Source organism: Lissotriton helveticus, chromosome 1_1 (genome assembly GCF_964261635.1).
Source record: "Lissotriton helveticus chromosome 1_1, aLisHel1.1, whole genome shotgun sequence".
Taxonomy (NCBI): domain Eukaryota; kingdom Metazoa; phylum Chordata; class Amphibia; order Caudata; family Salamandridae; genus Lissotriton; species Lissotriton helveticus.
Genome location: NC_136057.1, coordinates 281,960,060 through 281,975,394, shown reverse-complemented (window position 1 = coordinate 281,975,394; position 15,335 = coordinate 281,960,060). Strand labels below are relative to the sequence as shown.

The window sequence follows — 15,335 nt, the reverse complement described above, 5'->3', positions numbered from 1 at the left end:
AAGGGCGACCTTCTCGGAAAAGTATTTAGTTTTGGCCGAGAGAATCGCTCTTTTATATTCATGTGAAAGAAGTTTGTATTTGGCCCGAAGAGTGGGACAGTATTTACATCTCCAATGACTCTCAGATCATCTAAGATCTAACTTGAGAACTTTTAGCTCAGTATTGAACCATTTGTGGACGTCATGGGGGCGAATGGTCTTAACCCTCCTAAGCGGAGCAACCTGATCACAGGAAGAGGATAGCCAGGTTCTGACCGCCTCAGCCTGGGAGTCAAGAGAAAGATCAGAGAGATCAGGGGTGGAAGAAGCTAGAGCGAGCGAAAGAGAGTCCAGATCGACCTGGTTCCAGCTGCGAGCGAGAATATTTTTGGGTAGAGGGGGTTTGTCAGTGGAGCCCAGGCGAATGGAGAAGGATACAATAGAGTGATCCGACCAGGTGCAGGGAAGAATGGTAGGGGAAAGGACCATACAGCATGCTGACCAAATTTGGTCCACTATGTGACCCTGGTCGTGTGTGGGGACAGAAACGTGAGGAGAAAAATTGAGGCAGTGGAGAGTGGCCGAGAAATCTTTGGAGGACAAGTCCTCCTTAGGATCGCCTGGCCAGAAATTAAAGTCGCCTAAAAGGAGAACCGAAGAGTTATTAACCACAAGCGTGGCTAGGAGTTCCTGGAGAATGGGCACGAACAGAGGCATGTTTTGAGGAGGGCGATACATAAGAACAACCGTGAGGGGAGCTGAGAGGTTGAGTGAGCGGGCCACCAGGTAGTCCACATTGGGTATGGGGGAATAAGAAAGGAGTTGAAATTGCAAACTGGAGCGAACAATCATGGCCACACCCCCCCAACCTTGCCATCAGGACGGTCCGCCCGGAGGATGTAGTATGAGTCAGGGAGAATGGCCAAAATATCAGGAAGAGAATCAGTTGAAAACCAAGTTTCCGTGAGGAATAAGAAATTGGGAGATTCCATATTCAAGAGATTGAATAGGTCCACCTGATGCTTTCCTGCTGAACGAGTGTTGAGCAGGTAGGCAGATGCAGCAGGAGGTGAAGGAGGAGGGCGGGAGACAGGGGGGGAATCAAAAGGAAGAGGAGGTATAGTGTGGGAGGGAGGGACCATCGGACACGGATGGGGGACATAAATACCAAGAGAATCAAGGCAGTGTACAACTGGAAGGGGAAGAGGTGGAGGAATATTGGCAGAATAAGAGTGTAACAGGGCAGATGAATAGACCAACAAAGGACCAGGATCACTGGCCCCAGGTCCCGGGCCGTCGTGGACGGGCGCAGACGGGCTTAACTTAGGCGCAACTTCGGCGCGCCTTCGCCGCGCCCGCTGCGCTCGTCCGCTGCGCGGCCGAGGATATAATGTCATAATGTAAAAGGAGGAAGGGGCGTGGCAGGAAGGGAGTGGCCAGAACACTAGCCTGTCGACCCCAGAGCACCCAAGATGGCAACCAACCTCGCCCGTCCCCACTCCAGCAAGCCAAGAAGTAGAGGAGGGGGGCGATCAGCGGGAGGCGCTCCGGAGGGCAGAGACAGGTAGGAAGTATTAAAAACAAACAGCGAGTGCCGTTTCAAGTCGAGGCACCGGCGATTTAAAAATGGTCCAAACGTTGCTCCCAGGGCAGCGCCAAGAGAGATAAGTGCAGCGTCCAGGTGCACTGGTGTAAATGAGCGCAGGCGTAGCGCAGGCGTGGCTCCCGGCAGGCGCCTCAGGAGGAATGAGCAGCAAAGTCAGGTGAGGCGGGAGTTGGCCACCAGAAGAAGATTAGCCGGGGGGGGGGAGTGGCCAGAACACTAGCCCGTCGACCCCAGAGCGCCCAAGATGGCAACCAGCCTCGCCCGTCCCCACTCCAGCAAGCCAAGAAGTAGAGGAGGGGGGCGATCAGCGGGAGGCGCTCCGGAGGGCAGAGACAGGTAGGAAGTATTAAAACAAACAGCGAGTGCCGTTTCAAGTCGAGGCACCGGCGATTTAAAAATGGTCCAAACGTTGCTCCCAGGGCAGCGCCAAGAGAGATAAGTGCAGCGTCCAGGTGCACTGGTGTAAATGAGCGCAGGCGTAGTGCAGGCGTGGCTGCCGGCAGGCGCCTCAGGAGGAATGAGCAGCAAACTCCTTGAAGCCCCAACAAGCGCAGATATCCCTGTTGCAAGAAACGCACCTCACAAATGGTGAATTAGAGCACTTGCGTAGATGAGGGCGATGCACCCTAAGCGTTACCACATTTTCCGCATATGCAACCGGAGCAATGATCTGGCTCAGGACTGGGGTCTCATTTCAGGAAACCCGGAGGGTGGTAGACACAGAGGGAGGATAAGCGCTCCTAGAAGGGCTACTAGATGGCCAACCACTGCTAATAGGCAGCATATATACCCCGAACACTGAGCAGGGAACATTCTGGGACTCTTTATCAGAAGACCTAGCCCAGTTTATGACATTACTCTGGATCCTAAGGGTAGACTACTACTGTTTACTGGATCTTTTCCTAGACCGGTAATACCCCCCCCAACTCCACTCTCCAGCTTACACACAAACAGAGCACCTCCATTCCAGGGCAAATCACTGGGCACTAGTAGATGCTTGGAGAAACCTCCACCCAGCGACCATACTCTATCCCTGCCACTCCATCCTCCACAACCTACGAGTGTGCCTTGACCAGTTTCCGGGCTCACTGACAATAAACCCATGACCCAGTAGACTACTTAGGCCGAGTCCTATCTGACCTTGACGCACATCTCCTAACTCTTAAATGGCAACCACCCTTCCCCGGTCCCCACTTGGAAACTGCTGTGAGATTGCCTGGAAGACCCGCTACTCCGCCATGACCAAGAAAACAGCTTTGCGGTGAACACCCATACAGCATCCACTAGAATGATGGAATGGAATGCTTTTAAGGTGGTCGTCAGAGGAGCCTGTATCAGACAGATCATGGGAGTTCGCAGGATGCTCAATCAGAATCTACAAAAAACTGAGAACACGCTGTCGGCCATGACCAGGGCTGCGGATACTCTTCAGCTCAAACCTGGACGGACCACTCACTCCTTGAGATGGAGTCCTTGTTTGCAGACGGCAGTTTCTCCCATTTGACCAAATAGTGGAGAAAAGGGGCCTCCTATGAGGACAATTCCTTTTCTATATGCAAATCGTTTTAAGCTGTCACCATCTCTGGGAGCCGTCTGAAGGAGACACAGCAACACACCCAGACTCCACACAGTACTCCACATAGGAACAGGGGGCCACTTAATCACTTGGTTCTATAAAGCTAAGCGAGACCTTACGGCCATGTCACTTACTTGTTACTTGACTAAGGTGTAAGTATGAAGAAGAAGAGGAGTGGCCACTGCACAAAATAGAAAGGGAATACGCCTTAGAATACCCAAAGAAAGTATCCTGCAACTTGTGGTTCAAAAACATTAAATTTTCCATCTTACACAATGCATACCTCACACCAGCAGGACTCCAGGGTTTTATCCCTGAAACACAGTTCATGTGCCCATGCTGTCAGACCCCCGGCGCAACATTTCAGCATATGTTCTTGGACTGCCCCACTATACAACCCTATTAGAGCACAGTACATGAAACGCTAGGGAGATCACAGGTCTCGCTGACATTAACACATGGGAAGCCTGCACATTGGGGGTGTTCTGTCGACGGAAGCACCTCAAGGCTCAAATGTGATTTACCTCGCTGGCTCTCCTGCCAGCAAAACAAGGGATCACTATGCATTGGTGGTCACCAGCGGGAGCCCCGCCGGCCTGCCTGGACGGGAGCCTGGATGGGAGCAGTGAGCAAATGGGGAGCCACTGAGGAGGACGTGATTAGACATGAGGAGGTGCAGAGAGTGCGCCGGCATTGCATCTCCGCGGACTGGGCCGTGCTACTGCACCACTTCCGACAACACACAATAGACACCAAGCAGCCCTCAATGCTGCTGACCTCCGCAGGGGTCCTGGATCGGGACCTGTCAACAGGGATCCCTCAGGGCACCCATGGCACTGTAGAAAAAAAACCCTGTGCACCTTATAGAAAGACGAACCCTGAGTATCCCCGCAGAGTCAGATGCCCTAACAACACACCCAACCTTGTGAGAACTATGGTAAAGCCCCCAACATCCAGCACACTCCTGCCCGCGTACACATATCCTCGCCCCAAAATACCTATTCCCAGTTCTAATCCTGTTAGGAGATGGTAGACCACGCTGGTAGTTGCATACGCCGGACATATTTCAGAAAACACAGCCCCTTTATGAGCTGCAACAAAATACAATACAGCACCCTCCCAGCTCCATTCGTACTATTAACACACATGCTCACTACCGTGTAATTTTACGACTACCTCTGTAGTACAAAAGATTATGTAAAATGTGTGCGAATGATATATATGAGACAAGAGAATGAATCTGCAACTGGGAAATACTGAATACATTTTTTTTTTTAAATGTGAAGTTTCATAAATTGTCTCTATTTTACAGTGCAAAAATGTGTTAGTAGCTCAGAGTAACTTTCCTTGAGCAGAAGGAACCTCACTACAGAAAAGTTTGGAAAAACCTGGTCTGTACCCATGCACTCCTACACGCATTCATTCATTATGCATTAATCCATCAATATATTCGATATGTGCTATAGCTAAGAAACGCACAGACTTTAATGTCCTATAACTTTCAAATGTGTTTTTAATTACTTTAGAAATGAAGACCTAAATACAGAAGTTCTTTTCATTAGACAACTTTCTTGGTGAATGATAGCTTGTCCCCACATGCTTTGCTTCATGTGCCCTATTACATTGAGCTGTACTGAATGGGTCATGAAAAATTAAAATGCATTTTATTTTGTTGTAGGGACCGTCGATGGAAATTCGAGCACTGTGTGGAAGTTTCATAAAGGCTGCAGCAGGAGAGCACCTCTGTGATTAGCGCTTCAACACTGTCCGCAGCAATGTGTTTATGTATCAGTTATATTCTGTGATATAATCAGTCTGCTATGTGTCTCAAATGTTAGATTACCTTTTCATTAATAAAGCATTTGCCAGAAGTTTGTTTGTGGTTGGACTGGTTTGTAGGTAGGGTCTCTTTTTGACGAATGTGCTGTTCTTTGACCAAGATTGTTCAGGTTACACATTAAGGGGCATACTGACTATTCTTTCACGCAATGTGGCTCAGCAAGGGAACTTGCTGCTCTGCATTGAGTGAAAGGCAGAGAGCAAAAATGCTCCACATTTACCAAGATATGGAGCATTCTATTATTTCCATGCTGCAGCGGACTTTGTGCTGCCTAGCACTAACACTGATCAAGACCGGACTGGCCATAGCGGGCACCTGGCATTTCCCCGGTGGGTCGCCAGGGTTGGGGGGCCGTTTTGGGCCCCTGGGGTCCGATTTTGTTACAGGGCCGTTTTTGCAGCATAGTTGCAATATCGGCATCTGTAACGAATTCGGCCAAAACCGGCCCTGGCAAACTGCTCCACCGCTCCCTCGACCCCCGGGGGCGGGGGGAGCGGCTGAACACTTTGCCAGGGCCGGTTTTGTTTAGGTCCCAGTTCGGCTCTGATACAGATACACTTGCATAATAGTGTAAGGGTGCCTACATTTCTGGCAGTGTTGAGTTTCAACGGGGTTTTCTCGACATAAGCATAAAAGCGAAGGATGGTAAACTATATACTACATTATACAGGAAACCAGCTGCACGAAATACCCTTTTGAGGTACTCAAGCCACCACACCAGAGGATTACGAGACAATCTACCATTTGGCTAGTTCCTCCGTATCCGGCGTAATTGCACTTGGAAAGATGATTTCTTCTTAGAATCAGATGACCTCATTGAGCGCCTTTTGGAGAGGGGTTATCCAAAGAGACTAGTCAGAAGGGCTAGGAAAAGAGCGTGGTACAGTGACAGGGAAGGATTACTTACACCCAGAGTACGCAGGCAAACGGATGACAGGATGATTTGCGTAACAACCCACTGCACCAAAAGCAACGAGATACGGAAAATAATCAATAAACATTCGGATATTATTGGAGACACAATTGAGATGCCTAAACAACCCATGCATGCTTTCAAGAAGGCAAAAAGTATCAGAGACTTTGTAGTTTGCTCCTTGCTGGACACTCCGCCAAATCCCACGATTCAAGACCTATGGAACTTACCCGGGGTGGTAGGATCCACTGCTGATGATGTCACATATTACATCATTCATGACATGGTCAGTGACATCACTGATGACATCACTGATGACATCTCAAATGACATCACTGATGACATCATCCAGTGACTGTGTGTTTCTGTAAAGTTTAAATATGTTTTACATATTGAAGAATGAGTGGATGTATAAGTATCTGGATGAAAGATTTAGTAGGTACATGACTGAATGTATGAGTGAGTGATTAAATGTGTCTTACTGAATGCATGGGTTAGTGACTAAACTGTCTGAATGTGTGCATCAGTATGTCTGTTGTTGTGTAAGCTACTGCATGTGTTGATCAGTAGCTATATGATTGGCTATATGTGTTATTGATTGGTTGCCCGAGTATTTGTTTTTGAGACTGAGTGTGTGTGTGGGTAGCTGGCATATATAAATGACTATACATAAGAGCCACTGATTGTGTGAGTGGCTGTATGGATCATTGTGTACTTGTATCAGTAATTGTATAACAGAGTAAGTTTTTGTTAGTATATGTTTGAATAAGTAAGGTGTTGTGTGTATAACTGTATAGTTGAGGAAATGAAAGTGTGATTGATTCTTTGCATGACTGACTAGATATGTGAGTAACTCCATGGATGAGTGGCAGAGTTTGAGTGTCTGTATAGGTGTTTGAGTGCAGATGATAGTGTTGTATTGATGAGTGACTGTATGTATGAGTGATTCTATGGGTAAATGATTAGATGTGTGTATAGACCTAGCAATCAGTGTGTGCGTATGTAGTAACTGGTATTGGTGTGTCAATGGTTTCAAGAATGGTATTCTGTGTTTAACACTGGGTGTATCAAAGGTTATATTAGAGTGTGAAGAGGTGCATCGTATTATCACATGAATGATATAATCAGTGATGTGATCAGTGATGTCAATTGAGATGTCATCAGTGATGTCATCAGTGATGTCACTGACCATGTCATGAATGATGTAGTATGTGACATCATCAGCAGTGGATTGCGGGTGCGCGAAATATAGTTAGTACAACTAACTATATAGGAGCAATTTCAATGGTTTTTTAAATGCTAATTCCTAACTATATATAAACTGAAACCTATGGTTTTTTCAGTGAATTTGCACGGTTTTCTAAATGCTAATACCTAACTATATTTGACCTGAAACCTATGTTTTTTTTTGTGAATTTGCAAGGTTTTTTAAATGCTAATATCTAACTATGTAAGGCTTAAAACCTATGTTTTTTTCAGTGAATATATATATTTAATATAATATATATATCATTTTTGTTTTCAAGTTTTTTTTTATATGATTACAGGGTCCGCACACTGTAAACGCTCTGAGCTCTTACCCCGACACATTTTTTAAAATTTCTAAAACATAATATCTACGTTTTTAACGTAGATTTTAAAGGTAGACAATATCTGCTTTAATGTAGAAATTTTTTTTTTAAACTTTTAACAACAGTATATTACTTTTTGAAGTAGTAACAAATCTCGCGAGGGTGCGTCGCACGTGCACGCAACGTAAGAGCTCTGTCCGCGCACCGTAAAAGCTTTGAGCTCTTACCCCCGAAAGTTTTATGAACTTTAAATCGTTATAACTACGTATTCATTGCACAATGTAAAGGTACACATTATCTGGGATAATAAAGAACATGTTCATTTAAACTTTTAAAGACCATATATAACTTTATTTAAGCAATTATAAATCTCATGAGGGTGCGTACTACATAAACGCATCGTAAGATGATGTTAGCGCTCCGTAAATGGACCGTAAACGCAACGTTAGCTTACGTAAGCGCTCTGTAAACGCTCCTTAAGCTTACGTCCAACCATGAGACCTTAAAACAAATGATTTAATTGGTTTATAATACTTCCTACTCCAATTGTTGAAAGACCCTTCCCATGTTCATCATTCTTCTTTGGCTTTCAGAGAAGCAACACCTTTTTTCTACAGCTCCTAGCTACAGAAAAAATACTTCCAAATGGCTGAACATCCAGAGTCTGACCATTCTTCTAATGAAGACTTTGTTGAAGAGGACCCTCGCTCAAGTAAGAAGAAGGAGGCCATAGTCTGGAAGTTTTTCAGCTTTCCAGAACATCAGAAGAAAGTAAATTCACCACTGGTCACCTGCAAGATCTGTGACACAGTGTTATCTAGAGGAAATCCTAATAAGAAATATTCATTCGGAACCCACAGCATGGAACGCCATGTAAAAAATATACACCCCAACAATTGGAGTAGAGCTGTGGTGCAAAGATCTCAGGAGCAGGACTCTTCTCCTAGTACATCTACAGCAAGAACCGGAGTACCACCAATGCCATCTTCAATGGCGGCGAACATTCAGCCAGAACTGAAAAATTTAATGATGCAATGCATTGATTGCAGTAAATTAGTAGCCTTCGGACAACAGTCCATTGAAGTAATTTTGCAGAAGAACAGAAACCACAGATGCAGCAAATAATTTTTTTCTTTCAATTTCATAGTTTGTTCCTGTTGAACAATTGTTTTGTGTAAAAAGTTCATTTTTCTACGTTTTTCCAGCAAAAAAAAAGAAAAAAAAAGTTCTTTTAATAACTACCTCTACTGGTTAAAAAAAGAACTAAATTTCTATGTTTGTAAGTAAAAGTTTGTCATAGTGAATGTCAAAGTGCAAAACTATAAGGATGTGGTACAGCATAAATCTATAAGATGTTTACCTATAGTATACTGTATTATTTCCAAAGCACTGAAATGTAACATATCTATATAAATATGTTACAACTCTATGGGCCAGGTATAGGTAATCTCGATTTACCTACTCTTAAATACCGAATCATACCAATTCAATATTTAAGATAACGTAAATGGGATGTAGGTAATTTCTCTTTTGAAATTACCAAATCTGTATAATTAGGTCATTTTACCGAATCGGTATTTACCGATTTGGTAATTGCCATTGATTCCTAAAAATCTTGAGACCAATAGGAATCAATGACAATTACCAAATCAGTAAATACCGATTCGGTAAAATTACCGAATTGTCAAGGGAGACAGGTTGTCACTTTGACACCCTGTTGCACCCTTGATTCTGATTTGTGTGCCATGTCACACACATACATGGTTTTAGGGCATTTATGTGTGCCACATGGCACAAATGTACATGCACAGATATGCATGTACACAAGAATTCATTATTTACCTCCGAAAGTTTTATAAACTTTAAATCGTTATATCTACGTATTCATTGAACAATATAAAGGAACACATTACCTGGGATAATAAAGAACATGTCTAAACTTTTAAACACATATATAACTTTATTTAAACAATTATAAATCTCACGAGGGTGCTAAATCATTATATCCACATATTCATTGTACAATATAAAGGAACATATTAACTGGGATAATAAAGAACATGTTTATTTTAAACTTTTAAACAACATATATAACTTTATTTAAACAATTATAAATCTCACGAGGGTTCGTAGCACGTAAGCACATCATAAGATTACGTAAGCGCTCCGTAAATAAAACGTAAACGCAACGTAAGCTTACGTAAGCGCTCCGTAAACGCTCCGTAAGCGCTCCGTAAACTGATGTCCAACCATGTGACCTTAAAACAAAAGATTTAATTGGTTTATAATACTTCCTCCTCCAATTGTTGAAAGACCCCTCCCATGTTCGTCATTCTTCTTTGGCTTTCAGAGAAGCAACACCTTTTTTCTAAAGCTCCTAGCTACAGAAAAATACTTCCAAATGGCTCAACATCCAGAGTCTGACCATTCTTCTAATGAAGACTTTGTTGAAGAGGACCCTCGCCCAAGTAAGAAGAAGGAGTCCATAGTCTGGAAGTTTTTCAGCTTTCCAGAACATCAGAAGAAAGTAAATGCACTACTGGTCATCTGCAAGATCTGTGACACAGTGTTATCTAGAGGAAATCCTAATAAGAAATATTCATTCGGAACTCACAGCATGGAACGCCATGTAAAAAATATACACCCCAACAATTGGAGAAGAGCTGTGGTGCAAAGATCTCAGGAGCAATGCCATCTTCAATGGTGGCAAATATTCAGCCAGAACTGAAAAATTTAATGATGCAATGCATACATTGCAATAAATAAGTAGCCTTCGGACAACATTCCATTGTAATTTTGCAGAAGAACAGGAACCACAGATGCAACAATTGTTTTGTGTAAAAAGTTCATTCTTCTACTTCATCTTCAGAAGAGTTTGTTCCTGAAACCCCTAGAACACAGAGAGAGTCCATAGTACGGAAATTTAAAAAAAAAAAACAGAACGAGAGAAAAAGGTAAATGCGCCTTTTGTCACATGTAAAATCTGTCACACAGTACTTTCAAGAGGGAATCCACAGAAACAGTACAGCTTTGGAACTTATAACATGAAATGCCATGTCCGGAATATATATCCAAACAATTGGAGTAAAGCTGTAATAAAAAGATCATCAGAGGAGCAGGGCTCTGCTCCCAGCACTTCTTCTGAAGCAACAGCACCACCAATGCAAGCATCAATGGTTGCAAATATCCAACCTGAACTTAAGAATTTGATGATGCAATGCATTCGTTGCCAGAAACTAATAACCTTTGCATAAGAGTCCATTCAAGTTATCCTGCAAAAAAACAGGAAGCATAGGTGCATTACCAGGAGCATTTTTTCTTTTCTCTGAAGATTGTCTTCTGGATGAATCTTCTAATTCAGTCCTCTTGATTGATAAAGCTTGCTTATAAACTCTTTGTTTGCGGTTCTTGGTAGGCATAATCTATTATGACTTTGTAGATATTTACAATCTGTTGAAAAGAAAAATATGACATATTATAGACCACTACTAACATAGCACATAGCAATTACATTACCTAAACAATATAAACACTAGTTCACATCTCTTTGTGTGTCTCATATCACTCTCTGCCTGCACCATCTCCCTCTTTGCATGCCTCATCTCACTCTCTCCTTCCACCATCTCTCTGTTTGTATGTGTGTGTCATCTCAATCTCTGCCTTCACCATCTGTCTGTTTGTGTGTGTGTCTCATCTCACTCTCTGTGTCTAAAATGATTTACCATTCTAAATGTTTTTTGGTTGAAATGTCTGGCTTTAAGTTTTTTGACAAGGAACACACTAAGGGGCTCATTAGGATGGCGGGCGGAAGAGCCACCGCTGCCCTGGAATACGCGGAAAATGCCTTTTCCGGGTCCGCCTGCCGCGGACACTCCGTCCGCCATATCAGGATAGGAAAACGTCAAATTTCCGTCCGCGACGGAAAAGCACGCACCGCCGCCGAACTACACACGACCACGCGGCGGACGGAACACATCCGGAGGCTCCGCCGTACGTACTGACGTCTAAGACTGTCCCCCAAATCAAGATGGCGGAAAATACACATAAAACCGCTGCGGAAAAACAACCTGTCTGAACACGGTGGATTCCCCACAGCGAAGAAAAGATACATAGCAGAGAGACCCACCACAAGCTGCTCGCCACCATGGACCCAGCGCTACACGCTTTCCCGATGCCCTTCGCGATCCACCACGTCCTAGTCTTGGCCCACCATCGACGCCGGCGCAGGTAAGGCACAAACCATTGGCTGCATGGAGGGGAATACCTGCAAGGGTCGTGACGTAGGGAGGGTGAGTGTCATGTTACCGAAACCACTGATGAGAAGCAAATAGAAATACACATTTGTAGTACGCTAACATGAATGACAACGACAAACCACGAGACATGATAGACTACCTTTATTCCACATAATAGGGGTATAATCACAGTGTATGCATGAGCATGGGCAAAGTGGGCACCAGAGCATGAACATCAGAGGCAGCACGTGAGAGGGCAGAATGCAGTATCAGAACATCAACAGGGCATTGTGGAGTACAGAGCAGGTACATCAGAGGCAGCACATCAGAGGGCAGAATGCAGTATCAGAACATCAACGGTGCATTGTGAGTACAGAGCAGGTACATCAGAGGCAGCACGTGAGAGGGCAGGATGCAGTATCAGAACATCAACAGGGCATTGTGGAGTACAGAGCAGGTACATCAGAGGCAGCACATCAGAGGGCAGAATGCAGTATCAGAACATCAACAGGGCATTGTGGAGTACAGAGCAGGTACATCAGAGGCAGCACATCAGAGGGCAGAATGCAGTATCAGAACATCAACAGGGCATTGTGGAGTACAGAGCAGCGACATCAGAGGCAGCACGTGAGAGGGGCCAAGTGCATCAACAGTCCTTAGCACTGAACATGTCCATCAGAGGCAGCACGTGAGAGGGGCCAAGTGCATCAACAGTCCATAGCACTGAACATGTCCATCAGAGGCAGCACGTGAGAGGGGCCAAGTGCATCAACAGTCCATAGCACTGAACATGTCCATCAGAGGCAGCACGTGAGAGGGGCCAAGTGCATCAACAGTCCATAGCACTGAACATGTCCATCAGAGGCAGCACGTGAGAGGGGCCAAGTGCATCAACAGTCCATAGCACTGAACATGTCCATCAGAGGCAGCACGTGAGAGGGGCCAAGTGCATCAACAGTCCATAGCACTGAACATGTCCATCAGAGGCAGCACGTGAGAGGGGCCAAGTGCATCAACAGTCCATAGCACTGAACATGTCCATCAGAGGCAGCATGTGAGAGTGCAGAATGCAGTATCAGAACATCAACAGGGCATTGTGGAGTACAGAGCAGGTACATCAGAGGAAGCACATCAGAGTGCAGAATGCAGTATCAGAACATCAACAGGGCATTGTGGAGTACAGAGCAGGTACATCAGAGGCAGCACATTAGAGGGCAGAATGCAGTATCAGAACATCAACAGGGCATTGTGGAGTACAGAGCAGGTACATCAGAGGCAGCACGTGAGAGGGCAGAATGCAGTATCAGAACATCAACAGGGCATTGTGGAGTACAGAGCAGCTACATCAGAGGCAGCACAAGTACGTGTCCCAACCAACCCATCCCAGGGACCACAAGAGTGAAACGCAGTTCTCAATGGACAATGGACACACCATGTGAAATAACATGTGAGTGAAGTGATCAGCACCTCACATCACTGAATCAGGTGTACTGCGTGAACTACCTGCCTCGGACACACTGCCAGCACCAGCAACAGGAGTGTGAGACACAGCCACAGCCCGAGTGACACACACATGGGCCACAGACCCAGACACACTGCCAGCACCAGCAACAGAAATGTGAGACACAGCCGCAGCCCGAGTGACAGACACATCGGCCACGGACCCAGACACACTGCCAGCACCAGCAACAGGAGTGTGAGACACAGCCACAGCCCGAGTGACAGACACATGGGCCACAGACCCAGACACACTGCCAGCACCAGCAACAGGAATGTGAGACACAGCCACAGATGTAGTCACTGACACGTGAGCCACTGACCCAGGCAGACTGCCAGCACCAGAAACAGGAGTGTGCAACACAGCCACAGATCTACTCACTGACACGTGAGCCATAGACCCAGATACACTGCCAGGACCTGCAACAGGAGAGGGCACAACTGAGACTGTGCCACTACATGATGCATGACAGCAAACAACAGACACAGTGCCACTATCTGATACATGAGAGTCAACTGCACCTGCGCCACTGGGACCACTGAAATGATGAGCCACAGGGCTGTATGGGCCAGGAGGCAGGGTGGCCCTGGGAGCTGGGGATAGCTGACCTTGAGCGACATCGGGGTGGGCAGGTGTCAATGGTGTGTGTCTGCGTTTCTTAGGGATGTGTGAGTGCACCCTGGACAGGACAGGACTGGCAAGTGGTGGTGACTCTAAACAAATATCACCCACCATAGGTGGAGCATCTGCAGCCGGGGATCGGGTTTCTGGGGACGTGCTGGAGCCTGCTTGTCGTTTGCTGTGTGCCTGCCGTCTGGACTCAGAATCATGTGTAATGGGGGATGCAACAGCAGGGGACTCCCTCCTCTGCTTCTGACTGGGCTGGATGGGAGTGGATGTATGGGGGACTCCGCCGCGGAGACATCTGTTTGGCGTTCAGTCGAAAACATCAGCCTCAGTGCAGCCAGGGGTGAAGTATGACTGTCCTTGATTGCGCCATTGTCCATGGTAGAAGCCTTGTCCGTAGGATGTGCCTTATCCTTAGGTGGAGTGTTGTCTCTGGATTTTGCCTGTGCCCTGGTCGGTGCCCTGTTCCTGCCAGCAGACTTGTCGTCTGTGGTGTACCTGTCTCCAGTAGACACCTGCTCTCTGTGTGTGTCCCTGGCCTTGGGAGATGGACCTTGCTCTGTTGTGTGCCTGTCCTTGGGAGTCTCCCTGCTCTTAGGAGGTGCCTTTGTCTTTTGACTGTCCCTGTCCTTGGGAGGGTCCCTTTCCTCTGTTGTGGGCCTGCCCTTGGGAGTCTCCCTGCTCTTAGGAGGTGCCTTTGTCTTTTGACTGTCCTTGTCCTTGGGAGGGACCCTTTCCTCTGTTGTGGGCCTGCCCTTTGGAGTCTCCCTGCTCTTAGGAGGTGCCTTTGTCTTTTGACTGTCCTTGTCCTTGGGAGGGTCCCTTTCCTCTGTTGTGGGCCTGCCCTTGGGAGTCTCCCTGCTCTTAGGAGGTGCCTTTGTCTTTTGACTGTCCTTGTCCGTGTCCTTGGGAGTGGCCCTTTCCTCTGTTGTGGGCCTGCCCTTGGGAGTCTCCCTGCTCTTAGGAGGTGCCTTTGTGTTTTGACTGTCCTTGTCCTTGGGAGGGTCCCTTTCCTCTGTTGTGGGCCTGCCCTTGGGAGTCTCCCTGCTCTTAGGAGGTGCCTTTGTCTTTTGACTGTCCTTGTTCGTGTCCTTGGGAGTGGCCCTTTCCTCTGTTGTGGACCTGCCCTTGGGACTTTCCCTGCTCTTTTGAGGTGCCTTTGTCTTTTGAGTGGCCTTGTCCAAAGGACTGTCCATGGACTTGTGAGTGTCCCTTGCCTTGGGAGTACCTTTTGTGTTGAATACCTATGTAGCTCCTGAAGGCATGTCCCCCAACAACACTTGTGGATCCTGTGTGTGTACTCCAGTGTATCTGACGTTGTTTTTCGTGAACAGATTTTGCTGACCTAGGGGATGGGGTCTGTGCCCTGCGTGCCCTGACGTGCTGTCTGACACTGCTTCTAGTGCAATAACCTGTATTTGAGTCCTGCTCAGAATAATCACTACCCCCTGAGACATCCAGTGGTGTAGATGGGGAAACAGAAGTAGCAC

General features: G+C 46.2%; 1 protein-coding gene across 2 annotated transcripts in view; it reads left to right on the top strand.

The window, feature by feature from the left end:
* Window positions 1-5,024, top strand: part of LOC144769395 (hemagglutinin/amebocyte aggregation factor-like) — a 212,309-nt gene extending 207,285 nt beyond the window's left edge. For both annotated transcript variants that reach the window (XR_013598693.1, XM_078653454.1), the window contains exon 5: window positions 4,840-5,024. Coding sequence is in view for 1 of the 2 variants with exons in the window: in XM_078653454.1 (XP_078509580.1) it covers window positions 4,840-4,882 (43 nt within the window). In the remaining variant the exon portion in view is untranslated. The remainder of the gene's footprint in view (window positions 1-4,839) is intronic.
* Window positions 5,025-15,335: the final 10,311 nt, after the last annotated feature.